Raw genomic sequence first — 12346 nt, forward strand, 5'->3', positions numbered from 1 at the left:
TCGCCAGCCCCGGCTGCACAGCCGAGCCCAATTGCGTTGCCGCCTCAGCAGTATCGCCAGCCCCAACTGTGTCACGACATTTGTATTGCCAGCCCCGGCTGCATCGCCGCGCTGCTTCAGTCACCAGCCTTAGGGTGCTGCATCGCCAACCCTGGTTGTGTCACCAGCCCCGGCTGCATCGCCATCCCTGGTTACATCACCAGGCCCAGTTGCTTTTCCAAGGCCAGTCATGTTTCCATCCCAGTTGCTTTCCTAGCACCAGTTGCATCATCAAGCCCCAGGAACATCACCAACCCTGTTTCTGTCACCAACTCCAGCCACATTGTCACCGGGACCATGTTGCCAGCCCTGGCTGTGTTGCCAGCCCCAGTTGCATCACTGACCCTGTGTTTTCTCCCAAACCCCTGGCTCCTGAGGTGCCTGTGGGCAGTGAGAACCTCACTTTTTGCTTATGGCTGGTTTCACTACCCTGCTGTGAAGGACAAGGCAGGCTCAGCATGCAGAAGCAAAGTGTGTTTATTATGTTGTAAATCTGCTGATTTTGAGTTGGTCTTGCCCGAGGAGCCTAGCTCACTGCTCTTGTAAGCCATACCTGCTGTGCCACCCCTGTGCCACCTCCGTGATCACCCCAGTAAGTCAGAGCCTGCTCTCATTGTCCCAGGTGAGCAGAGGCTCCAGGTGAGCACCGTGGGCTCCACAGCCTCTAAAGTGCCTAAACATGGCTTGCTAGCGAGAAGGGCTTGTGCATACGCTGGAATTCACGAGTGTGATGTTAATGAGCTGGCAGCATGGTTAATTATCCACCCACTAGTGGGAGGTGACAAGCCTCTGAAATATAATTAGTCACCGTTCCCTAAAGAAAAACCAATCAGTGTGGAAGTGGGTGCCAGCCCATCCACCTGAGCTGTTGGTCTTGCTCACTTTCCTTCCAAACTCAGCTACGAGTCCTTTGCTCCCCTGCATGGCAGTTTGTGGTGGCCACCATCACGGAGGGAAGCTGGCCCTCACTCCTTTCAGTTCTTTTTAGGCTCCTTAAGGACCTTGTGCCCAGGTAAGTTCTTCCCCCCCTTCCCAGCCTCTGAGTTGGATCTCACTTCCCCTGTCTGGTCCTGCTCCTGTTGGCTCCCCAGCAGGATTTCGTTGATGTAACTGAGCGTCAGGTTGCTGAAGACCATGTTAAAGTGGTGGGCACCTCGCAGCTCCTGGACATGCACCTTCTGCTTCTGCTGGTTCCGCCACCGCTTGCACAGCTCCAAACTGCGTGTGTTGATGCTGTCGTCCCCGTCACCATAAATTATGTCCACGGGGTCCTCGTAAGGGAAACGCTCGTCATACACGTAAGTCTCTGCTGTGGGGAAGCCTGTGCCATAGAGGCAGTACGTGTCCACCCCAGGAGGGGGTAAGTCCTTCAGCAAGTCCTTCATGTCCTCCCACATGTACCAGCCGTCCTCCAGGTTGACGTCGGTGAAGAAGCGTTGGTAGTCCCGGTAGGTGTAGTTGTAGGAGGGTGTGGAGATGAAAACGTGGTTCTCGGGCCAGGCCAGGGTGGTTGGGAACATCCAGGGGTTGGTGGTGGTCATACGCTGCTCCTCACGCAGCTTGATGTTGGACATGAGTGGGATGCCCTGATTGTCACCTGTGGGACACACAAGGGCTCATCAGGAACAGCAACACAATCTACCCTCACAGATGGAGCCTTTGGGATCAGCCCCTCCCGGCAGTGACACATGACTGTCCCCTGGCCAGATCCAGCTCAGCTCTTCCTCTCCTTACCCCTACTCTGCTCGTGATCATATGTCCTCTCCTCACCCCTCTGCCTACAGCTACCCAGAGCTATCCAAACTCTTCTCTCCACATCTCGAGCTGCTTGGAGGGGCTGAGCATAGACAAACCTGGACGTGTGATGGCCCAGAACAACCCAGACCTGAACTTTCCCTGTAACCCCAGCACCTCCACTCCTGCCTGCAGGGACAGGAGTGAGCTGAGCCCGACAGTGGGTGGCCAACCTGCATGACTCCTGCAAGCCTTGGCATTGTGTCTGGAGCCCTAAGACCATGGAATGAACCCAGATGACCTTAAAAATACCTCTGGCTCTTGTGGAAACAGAGAAAAATACGAGCAGGTGACTTAAGGGTGGCGCAAGGGGCCAGATGTTCAAACCTCCAAGCACATGATTTTTATTCCCATGCATTTTTGGAGGCTCAGCTTGTGACTTGTGGATATTCTGGGCTGTCAGCGTTAGGCAAGTGACTGTGGCTTTCTGGGCTGCAAAGAGGCTAAAGAGGAACTAGGTCCCCCACCTCTTCCACCACTGTCTTTTCCCTGCCCATCCTTTCCATTTCTGCAGGAGGGAAAGAAAACAGAGAGGTTGCTGCACGCGAGGAGTCACCCACCGGATGCCAGGATACGCAGGGGCTTCACAGACCCTCCCCAGGGGGCACCGAGGGAGATGAACCCTCCAATGTACTGATCTTTCCAGGCCTGTGTCTGCTGCAGCAGGAAGTAGAGGACGTGGAGGTTGCCCATGCTGTGCCCGATGAGGAAGACGCCTCTCTGGTACTCGTCGTGCATCTCCTCAATCAGCGCCTTCAGGTTCTGGAAGTACTCAGGCTGGTCCTCTGTGGACAAGAGGGGAGCATGATGGCATGAGGCTTATCCTGCTTCCCTCCCTACACAGAGGGCCTGGCCACAACCCCCAGACTTACGGGGTCCAACCCTCCAGTCATAGGGGGCTGCCCGAACCGTCTGGTCCCTCACGTAGCCGTTGTTCACCAGGTTCTGCACCAGCGTGTGCAGGTAACCTGCAGGCAGAGAGAACAGGTGGGGATTAGGTCTGCGGTCTTCTCTTGTCAACCTTTTTCCATCCTGGTCCTGGCCACAACCAAAATGTTCTCTGGTAAGCCCCATAGCTTGGTGGCTCCAGCCAGATGTAGTGGCTCTGTGCATCCCATTGTGTACTGGGGTCAAGGACGGGGTGGTCCCTGCTGGCATTCACAGGGAGCGTGTCCCCAAGGCTAATGTCCCTCATCCCCAGAGACCTGGGCTCTCTGAAGAACCAGTCCCTCCTGGAGACATGGGGACACCTCCCCACTTGCAGGGAGCACCTGGGATCCCCAGACACCCCTCACTTCTCCTCTCACCTGCCAGCTTGCTCTGATCCAGGTATTCCACAGAATAGGTCTTGCCAAACCCAGGCACGCGGATATGCACCCCCGGAGCGTTGGACATTTTCCGAGAGGTTCGGTTGTACACCACCCTGCAGGGACAGGACAGGAGGCAGCAGAAGAGCCATGTCCCCATGGGGACATGGGGCTGGGGTGAAGATCACTGGGTGGCAGCTGGGACCTGGGGGGCTGTTTCCAAGACTTGTGTGGATGGGGAGGTGGACTGGTGCCCAGCCAGTGCCCATGTCTCTCGCCTGGCATCCTGGGACAGGAGGCTCTGATGGAGCAGGCTGCAGCAGCCCCCTCACCCTGTGGCCCTGGGCAGGGTGGCAGCATCTCCAGTGGGTGCTCAGGACAGTCATGGCAGGAACATGGCAAAGGGACAGGAGGTTGGAGCCAGATAGTTGTGTTCCCAAACAATCCCATGGTCCTCCTGTGTTATTCTGTGTGTGCTCAACCATGGCCAGGGGGAGGAGAGGGGAGGGAGATCCTTGGTAGGTCATTTCCCTAGGGAGCTCCCGGGGTAGGGTTGAATGGTACCTGGTGTTATCAATCCAGCAGTCAACCCCCACTGGCAGGAAGGTGTTGAGGTTGAGCCAGATGGTGAAATAATCCTCTGTTTTGCGGTAGCACATCCAGTTCACCACATCTGGCTTGTCCAGCTTGGCTTCCAGCTGGTTCCCAAGGCACCCGGGCACTGGAGGCACCACAGAGGGAGAGCAGAGCAAGCTACAACCCCCATCCCACTGGCCCCGTGGTGCTGCCCCCACAGCTCTTGCCCTGGTTCCCCAGGAAAGGTTTCCCTGGGGCTGCCCGGTTGAGGATGGCTGGGCACCTGCAGGAGCTGCACCCCTGGAGAACAGCCCACTCTGCACAGGATAGAGGGTGCTCAGAGCAGAGATGCAGGGTGAGCATGAAAGCAGTGCTAAAAATGCATCCTCAGGGACCCTTCAAGCTGCCTGTCCCATGGGGTGACCCCCAGAGCTGCCACCCTTGGCCCAAATATGCCAGTCCCCACCAGCACAAAGCATTTTGGATTATTCTCCCTGCCTGGTTGGGTTTCCACCCTCCTCTCCTCCCTGCAGCCTAGAGGAAGGAGTCAGTGCTGCTTGGCACTGCCCACACCTACTGCATTCCTGGAACCTCGTCCTGGGATAGTGGGACAGCTCAGGGATGCAGAGTTCCCAGGGGGATGAAAGTCCCAGTGCTGGCTCCAGAGACCCATGCACTGTTTTCCTGAACTTTAAACCCTCCAAACAGACTGAACAAGGTCTCTGAAATGGTTTGATGCTGAAATCCTGTACTCTGCAGGAATTCAGTGGGAATAGTGTGTGAGGGAAACACAGTGCAGCTTTAAGCAAGTTCACTTGTGTGACCTGGGCTCCCTCGATGGAGGATGACAGTCACCAGGGTGTTTGGTCTGCTCTGGGAGCTTCAGTGTGGCTCCCAGCAGGCATGGGATACCCATCCCAGTGCCACCCTGATTGATATGCCTGTGCTGGGATCAGACACCATGGAGAGCTTTCCCAGCCGGTGTGCAGGAGCCAAGATCCAGCTCCTGGTGCTAGCACTGACCGTGAGGGTGAGGACAAAAGGTGAAGGGACTGCAGGGGACAGTGAACCTAGTCAGATGGGAACACCAGGTGATTCCATGGCCCCAGCAGGTCCAAGGACTTGCCCACAATACACAACCAGGGTTGGTGTCGATCTTCAGTGTTGATCTGCAGCCTCTGAAACCCTCGTGCCATGCAAGAGGGGAAGGAGATCTACCAGTTACCTCCCTCAACCTGCTTCACAGCTCCCATCCTGTGGCATGTCCCCAGGGATACAGGGAGGGTCTAAATCCTGTTTTCAAAGCACCTGATTTGAGATCAGGCCATCCAGTGGTCCCTGGTGTAGAGAGAGCCCGGGCAGAGGGGATCTTCCTGGTCAGCAAGAGGAGCAGGACCACCAGCTGCTCTGATGTCTCCTACGGTGCACAGCCAGCACCCCCCCACCCCTGGCACACAGCCCTGAGCTCTGCCTCCCCTTCCAGAGGACATTAGGTAATTATTAAGGGAGTTCCTGTGGGGGCAGAGGGGTTATCGGCGGTCCCAAGGGCACTGGGGGCTTCCGGGACGCCCGGCCCCGGGGGATGGGTTACTTGAGGAAGCTGAGCAGCACATGAGGCAGCCAGATCCAGATGGGCATGGGGCAGGCCCTGGGGCTGGCACTAGGGGACAAGAGGAGATGCTCTGACCACCACAGGTAATCCTGAAAAAAGGCACCTGGTGACAGCAGCCCGGGCCTACTGGGTACCCCAAGAGGACCAGTCCCAGGACATGGAGGATCCAGACACTGTTCCCTGCTGCCTGAGGCCTCTGGGAGGGGAGTTTGCAGGGCCAGCCCTTGGCATTGCGGCAGGGAGGGATCTTCTGCTTTTTCTCTTCTCTTTTTTAAGGAGAAACTTGGCATGATTCAAGAAAAAGGAGGAAAAAAACTCAACTCTGTTCAGCAGAGGTTTCATGGCAAAAACTGAGCTCAGGTTCCTGGCGATGGCACAGGGGCAAAGGAAGGCAGAATCGTGCAGGAGAGAGGTACCAGCAAGTGATAGCTGCTCACACCTCCCTGAGACAATACCCCCACTGCTCCTTTCACCTTCCTGTGCCCCTTTTCCTGCTGGCTTGTCCCCAGGCAGGGTTGGCATTGGGTGGGATGTGAGATGGATGCCCTTTTGCAGCAACAGAGGAGGACTTAGCCATCACCAGGGAATGGGAGAAGAACACAGGATGGGGTGGGCTGCAGGGGAGTGGGAGGTGGTGGATGCACCCACTGCACCAGCAGCAGCCGCTTTAGGAAGTGGCAGAGAAGGGTGTGCTGCAGCCCCTGTCCCTGTGCCAGCGAAGTTCCCCCAGACCCAAGCAAACTCTCTGGGCCAGATGTGAGATAACAGAGCCTCAATTGCTTTCTGAGGTGCCCAGCCTGTCCCCTCAGCTCCAGAAAGCTCTGGCTGGGTATGGCCAGCCCTGTGTCCCTATCCCAGTGAATGGGAGGGGACTGAGGAGCCGTGTGTCACCCCCCCTTCCTTGGTGGCTCCAACTCCAGACAGCCAAGAGCCATCGCAGCCAAAATCCACTGGGTCACCAGCAGCACAGCACCCCAACCTCACTGTCTGCTCTGGGGGGCTGCACAGCACCCACAGTGCCCACACACAGCACCCACAGTGCCCACCCACACCCCGCGTGCCACCCGCGCCGGCGTGACCTTACCAAGCACCACGGGAGGTGTGCTGTTGGTTGGGGGAGCTTCTGGGGTGGTGGTGGGTGGAAAGAGGACATTGAAGAGCCAGAACTGGGACGTGGGCTGCAGGAGCAGCAACAGCGTCAGCAGCGCGAGCCCGGCGCCGCTGCTCCCCATGGCAGGCTCGGCCGGGATCCTCCGGACGGCTCCAGGCAAAACAGCCTTTTATAATTTTTACGCAGGTCCAGCCAAGAGGCACCCGGGCTGCAGGGGAGGGGAGAGCTGGAAGGGGCTGGCCGTGATGAGGAGGAGGGACGGGGAGGGACGAAGGATTGGCCTTATGGACAACCCATGCCCTGCCAAAGCCAGTCCAGTGGTGCCCAGAGGCTCTTCGTGTCCCGGGAGCTCTGCTCGGGGCTACCACACATTGAGCAACTTCCCAGTGCCTCAGTGTCCCTCTGTCCTGTGCTGGGGTAGTGGCTGCCACATTCTATCCCCTGAATGGTGCTCTGGAGGCAACCCCACAGGGCTGCCCAGGGCTGCTCTTCCCTGCCTGGGGGAATACAGCCCCTCTCTGCTCCTCCTGCCCTTGGCAGGGGATGCTGGTGCTGACAACTTTCCCCAGGCATCTGGGAAAAGGTAGTGGGGTTGGGACAAGTGAAGACACATCTGAGCAGCCCCTTGTGTCAAATGGCAGCACCCCATTCCCCAGTGCCATTCCATGCACTGCCCCTGCCCCGTGACCCCCTGCCCAAGCTGGCCCATGCAGCATCCTCCCAGCATCCCCCCGAAGGCACTTGGCCCTGGGACCCCACAGCTCCTGGCTGCTGCAGGCTCTAGATCCCCACAGGTGCCCCCTCAGTGGCAGCCCCAGGTGGGGGAGCCCCTGCAGCCCCAACCTCCATGGACAGGGCTCCAGGTGGCCCTGCCTGCACTGGGGACGGGGAACCCTCGGGAGTCAGCGATGCTCAGGCTGGAAGGGACCTTAAAGTTCATCTCATTTCAAACCTCTGGCACCAGCAGGGCCACCTCTCACTAGACCAGGTTGCTCCAAGCCCCATCCAACCTGGCCTTGAACAGGGATGGGGCAAAATCGTCCTCTCCTGCTGAGGGGAAATTGTTTTCTTCCTCCCAGGGAAGAGTGAGGTGGGATGGGTCTGCGTAGGGCTGGAGGGCACTCGAGGGTGGGCTGGACTGGCAGGGTGGGTTCCCTGAGGGGCAGAGGGGTCCCATCCTGCACTACGGGCAGGAAGGGCAAGAGAATATGTGGGGCGACCTTTGGGTGCCCACCCGAGCTCACGGTTCCTCCAAGGGCTCTGCGTCTCTGTAACCCAACTCCTCGCAGCCGCCTCCCTCCCTCCTTACCTCGTTCCTGCAAAAGCGCTGCTGGCGCTCGGATCCGAACCGAGGTTGCTGCAGCCCCAGAGCACGGACCCCAAACCCCTGTGCGATCCCAGCCCCGAGCAGGGACCCTCCGGCACAGAGCACGGCCCCTGTACGGTCACATCCCCTCCCCGTTCCTCTCCCACGGCAGGACCCTCCCGCCTCCCTCTGGGAGCTCCGGGGAGCGGCGGAGGTTTTACAGCCGCTCCCGCATCATCCCGCTCCCCTCCCTGCCAGCGCATCCCTACGGCACCGCATCTTCCCAGGGCGCATCCCCAGGATGCCGGATCAGTGCCCGCGGGATTCCCAGGAGCCGGGTGTTCAGCCCGGTGTGCGCTGGCAGCCTCGCTGGGTGCTGTGGGGGTGGGAGAGGTCAAAGCAGGTCCCCACACCATCCTTCCAAACGCTGCAGCAAAGTGGGGTCCCCCCTGCGTGTCCTGGACATCCCCCCAAATCCCAGACAGGAGCCTGGATAGCTCAGTTGGGAGAGCATCAGACTTTTAATCTGAGGGTCCAGGGTTCAAGCCCCTGTTCAGGCGGTGGCTTTATTCTTTAGGAGCCCGTGGGCAGGGGCGGCACCTCCTCCTGCTGGGACAGTCCTTCCTGGGGGGGAAGAAGCTGGAGACTGTTTACCCTGCTCCCACCCTCACTGAAGGGTGCTCAGGAGCCCAAACTGACATCTTGCGGCGGTTTTCTCAAAGTTTGGGCTCCTGTTGGCACCTGCTTTTTCTGCATGACAACCAGGGACTGGAGCATTTCTCCTGGGAGGGAAGCCAAGCTCTGCTCAGTGGTGCCCAGCGCCATCACCAGAGGCCATGGACACACACTGGAACACAGGAGGCTCCATCTGAACATCAGGAGACACTTTTAACTATGAGGGTGACTATTTTCCCAGTAGAGCCCTGCATTGTTTTAAGGGGAGATGGTTCATATGAGACCAGAGGCTGCACCAACCCACGGGGCCACCACACTGCCTCAGCCAAGCCCTGGACTGCACCATAGGTGTACAGACACTTTAGGTTATTTTTGCAAAATAGAAACTCCTTTAACAGAAAACCGAAGCAATTTTGGATGAAAAATATCCCCCCTTAGGATTTTTGACATTTTTCAACCTGAATATACATCAGTAACTCAAGCACAGTACATTGTTCTTCAGGTAAGTTTAGTGGCCTTACACCCCACACTGACTTTCTGGGGGGAAAAAAAAATAAAAGAAAAGAGGAATGAAGAAGTTATGTATTTCCTTGTGTTTCTGCTTCTCAGCAGGGTAAAAGCAGGGCAGGCACTGCTGCTGCTAAAGGAAAACTTCTCTAGATGTTTGTCTCTTCCTTACGTATAATCTTTAAAAGGGAAAATTCTTTTTGAGCTTTCCCTGAGTAAGGAAAACATGTTTTCACTAAATGAAGGTTGGAGGAGTGTGAAGTTGTGCAAGTGGTGCCCTACAAACTGTAAATCCTAATGGTAAACGCGCAATGATTTTTTTTCTCCCTCCATTTCTTGCTCTGGATAAGTTACAAAATCAAATAAACTCATTTTGTGCAACAAAAAAAATCCCCCCTCTCCCTTTCCCAAGCACAAACCCTGCCGACACCTGAGCCCATCTGCCCGAGTGCTGCAGCCCTCTGCTACTTTCAGATACTCCCACAGTGGTGAATAAGCCGAGACCCACTGCTTGGGTGGTGTCTTCTTCACCACCAGCCTGTGCCATACCTTTTGTGATTTCTCTTCTGAAAGCTGCCGTCCAGAGTGAGTTCTGCACGGCTGTCAGGAGAGGGCACCAAGTCCAAGCAAACAGGGTGACTCCGTGGTCTGAAGGCTCCAGGAGGGTAAAAGCAAAAGTTTAAGAGGCTTCCTCAGGCTGAAGCATCTCCTGGTGCACCCACAGATCTCCTCCTGCCTCTTGGCGCCCACGAGACCTCCGGTTCCCAGACCTGCGGTGTGCCAGGGGGCATCCCTCAGCTCTGGATGGGTTTTGCCTCTGCTGCGAAAGCACCCCTGGAGCTGCTGCAGCCAAAATCCCCTTCCCCTGGGGCAGGGAGTGCTGACAGCTGGGCTTTCATCAGATTAATTTTCCTTCTGCTGTGTCAGGTCCTTCATACCCTGAAGGGCAGGAAGGGCGAGCTGAGCAAGTTGCTGCCTCCCACCTCCTCTCTCTCTGCAGGGCAGCCACAGCACTTTCTGGTCCTCTGCCTGCAGAACTGTGAGGAAGGGGAATGTGGGAGGCTGGGTGAATTCTAAATTCTCACGTTTGCCCGGCAAATGGAGAAGCTGGAGTGCTTTCCCAGAAGTCTCACTGAAGCCTCACTAGAGAGACCCTGGCCAGTGACTAAAGGTCGGGAAATCCTTGTTGGTGTGAGTCTGGTCACTCTTAGCAGAGAGACCACCCAAGCTTGTGGCGCCTTCCCAGGGCGTGGCTTCTTTCCAAACCGACCTCCTCGCAGCCGCCTCCCTCCCAGCTCTTGGCAAAAGTGTTGCTGTGACTCGGATTCGAACCGAGGTTGCTGCGGCCACAACGCAGAGTACTGACCACTATACGATCACAGCAGAAGGTGTCGGAAGGTGTCCTGCCACACGCCGGGACCGCGGGGAGGGGAGCGCCTGCTCCGACCCCTCCCCTGGCACGGACACCCAGCACAGCCCGGGGAACAAATCCACTCTGTTTTAGCAAGGAGGCCACAAATGGGCTGGGATGATGCCGTTCAGAGCTCCAGCAGCATGGAATGGGGCCCTGAATTGTGCAGAACACTGGCAATGCTGGAATGGCACCTGGAGAGCGAGGCTGCTGCGAAGGGTGGCACTGCTCAGGGGTATCATGCAGTGGGGCCATCACACTACAATGCAGCAAATTCGGGGTTATAATAGTTTCAGCTAAATCTAAGTTGTACAAGGGATGAGAAATTAACTAACTTTTTAGCACCATGTGTGATACAACAAATTTTGGGGGAATTCAGTTAAAAATAAACAGCATGAGGATCTCCACGGGGAGCTGAGTGGTGCTGTGGGAAGGATCCAGACAGGGAGGTCCAGGTAACCTGGAATGTCCCCAGGGCCCATCATCCATCATTCCCAGGACCCCACTGCCACCTCGCTGTCTGATCATGATCCCTCTCCATGTTTCCCCACAATTTTATGCCTTGAAAATTGTGCTTTGATGACTCCAGAGCTGCTTTTGCTGTTGCTGGCCCAGGATGTAGGTTGGGCTCAGTGCTGGTGGAGAAGAAAGGACTCGGTGGGGGTGAGAGCTCCCTGCTCCACGTGCTGGGCAGCCCACAGCCCCCCGGGTACCATCCCACTGCCACCTCCTCCCCAGCCCTCCATGGGATATGCAGCAGGGGATCCCCAGTGCCCCCACGGACCCCAGGGCCCCAGTTGCCCACTGGCTCCCTCACCCATCTCCATGGTGAGTCCCAGAGAGACTGTGGGCACCTCTGCTCATCATGGAGCCTCCAGTGCCGTGTATGACCCATGGAAGCCACCCAGAAGACAGGAAGAAACAGGATTTGACAGGAAGACAGAATAGAGTTTCCATCCCTGAGAGGGCTCAGGACTGCACTTACAAACTTCCTGCTTGCTGGTCTTTATGCATGTTTTAAACTACCTTGATCTCTGCTGGAGGAACAACACAGCAGGGCATGAGCAAGCCAGGAGGATCCTGGTGGGTTTGGGTGACAGCTTCCTGACCTGTGTGGCAGAGGAGCAGTGCTCTGCTCCAACTTTGAAGAAGTGCTCACTGGGAGGAGTAGCTGAGTCATTGGAATGTGGAGTCATTCCAAGGGAGAGCTGTGGGACGAGCCCAAAGACAAAGCCCTACCAGGATGGTAGCCGGGTCCCCAGTTAAAGGAGAACAAATATTCAGGCCAACCCAGCTCAGTGACATGCAGAATAACTCTGAGAAGTTCTCTCAAAGCATTACTGAGGACTCTCACAGTGATAGTTATTAGAAGACCAAGAGGGAGAAGGCTCACACAGTTCTACTTATTGTTTATAGACACTAATTTATTAAGGCACAGGCACAACATTGTGCGGCACCAAAGGTCCCCACAGTGAGAATCCTGAACCAGCATCTCACCATGGCAAGATCTTCCCTTCCCAGTCCAGGAAGGTCCCAGTCTCCTTCTCAGAGAGGGAGGAAAGCACCTTCAACATCCCTTGCACGCTGGCATCAACTGTCAGGGGGGGCTGTGGGGAAGAGGGAGAAACATTTGTGTGCCCCAGGTCAGGATGGGGTCTGCCCTGGAGCAGATCATTGCTCAGGGATTGGGGTTCTCTAGCATGAGAGAGGAGAGGCCAGCACCCAGCAAGAAGAGATCCCAGTCCCTCATCTCCTTCTCTCACGTGCCTCCAGGGTATCTGCCCAGGAGCTCCCACAGAGCTCAGCATGCCTGGGACTGTTCAGTCCCCAGGAAGCTCTGCATTCCTAAATGAAGAGGTTCTTCCAGACCATGGCCAGAAATATCTCTTACCTTAAATGATTCTGAGCTCCCCCCCATTTCAGTTTGCACCCAGCCAGGGTGGAGAGTGACACAGAGGATGCCATGCTCCTTGTATGCCAGGGACTGGCACTTGGTCAGCATGTTCAG

At 56.7% G+C, this 12346-nt stretch overlaps 2 protein-coding genes, 1 long non-coding RNA gene and 2 other non-coding genes across 5 annotated transcripts in view; 1 reads left to right on the forward strand and 4 right to left on the reverse strand.

The window, feature by feature from the left end:
• KIAA0895L (KIAA0895 like) overlaps positions 1-185 on the reverse strand; it is an 11976-nt gene extending 11791 nt beyond the window's left edge. Inside the window, exon 1 of the mRNA XM_027646967.1 lies at positions 129-185. Coding sequence (XP_027502768.1) covers positions 129-185 — 57 coding nt within the window. The remainder of the gene's footprint in view (positions 1-128) is intronic.
• Positions 186-496: 311 nt separating this feature from the next.
• LCAT (lecithin-cholesterol acyltransferase) lies at positions 497-6646 on the reverse strand. Its single transcript, XM_027646629.1, has 6 exons — positions 6413-6646; positions 3705-3861; positions 3141-3256; positions 2706-2801; positions 2394-2618; positions 497-1636 (listed from the first exon to the last, which is right to left on the reverse strand). Exons 1-6 carry the CDS (start codon positions 6558-6560, stop codon positions 1014-1016), a joined length of 1365 nt encoding a protein of 454 aa, XP_027502430.1. The 5' UTR covers positions 6561-6646; the 3' UTR covers positions 497-1013.
• Positions 6647-8232: 1586 nt separating this feature from the next.
• On the forward strand, positions 8233-8305 carry TRNAK-UUU. The gene has a single exon. It is a non-coding gene; the product is annotated as a tRNA-Lys (tRNA).
• Positions 8306-10238: 1933 nt separating this feature from the next.
• TRNAH-GUG lies at positions 10239-10310 on the reverse strand. The gene has a single exon. It is a non-coding gene; the product is annotated as a tRNA-His (tRNA).
• A 1431-nt stretch (positions 10311-11741) lies between these two features.
• On the reverse strand, positions 11742-12340 carry LOC113948785. Its single transcript, XR_003528226.1, has 2 exons — positions 12230-12340; positions 11742-11945 (listed from the first exon to the last, which is right to left on the reverse strand). It is a non-coding gene; the product is annotated as an uncharacterized LOC113948785 (long non-coding RNA).
• Between the last annotated feature and the right edge of the window lie 6 nt (positions 12341-12346).

This window comes from Corapipo altera, unplaced genomic scaffold (assembly GCF_003945725.1).
Source record: "Corapipo altera isolate COAL_440 unplaced genomic scaffold, ASM394572v1 62, whole genome shotgun sequence".
Classification (NCBI taxonomy): domain Eukaryota; kingdom Metazoa; phylum Chordata; class Aves; order Passeriformes; family Pipridae; genus Corapipo; species Corapipo altera.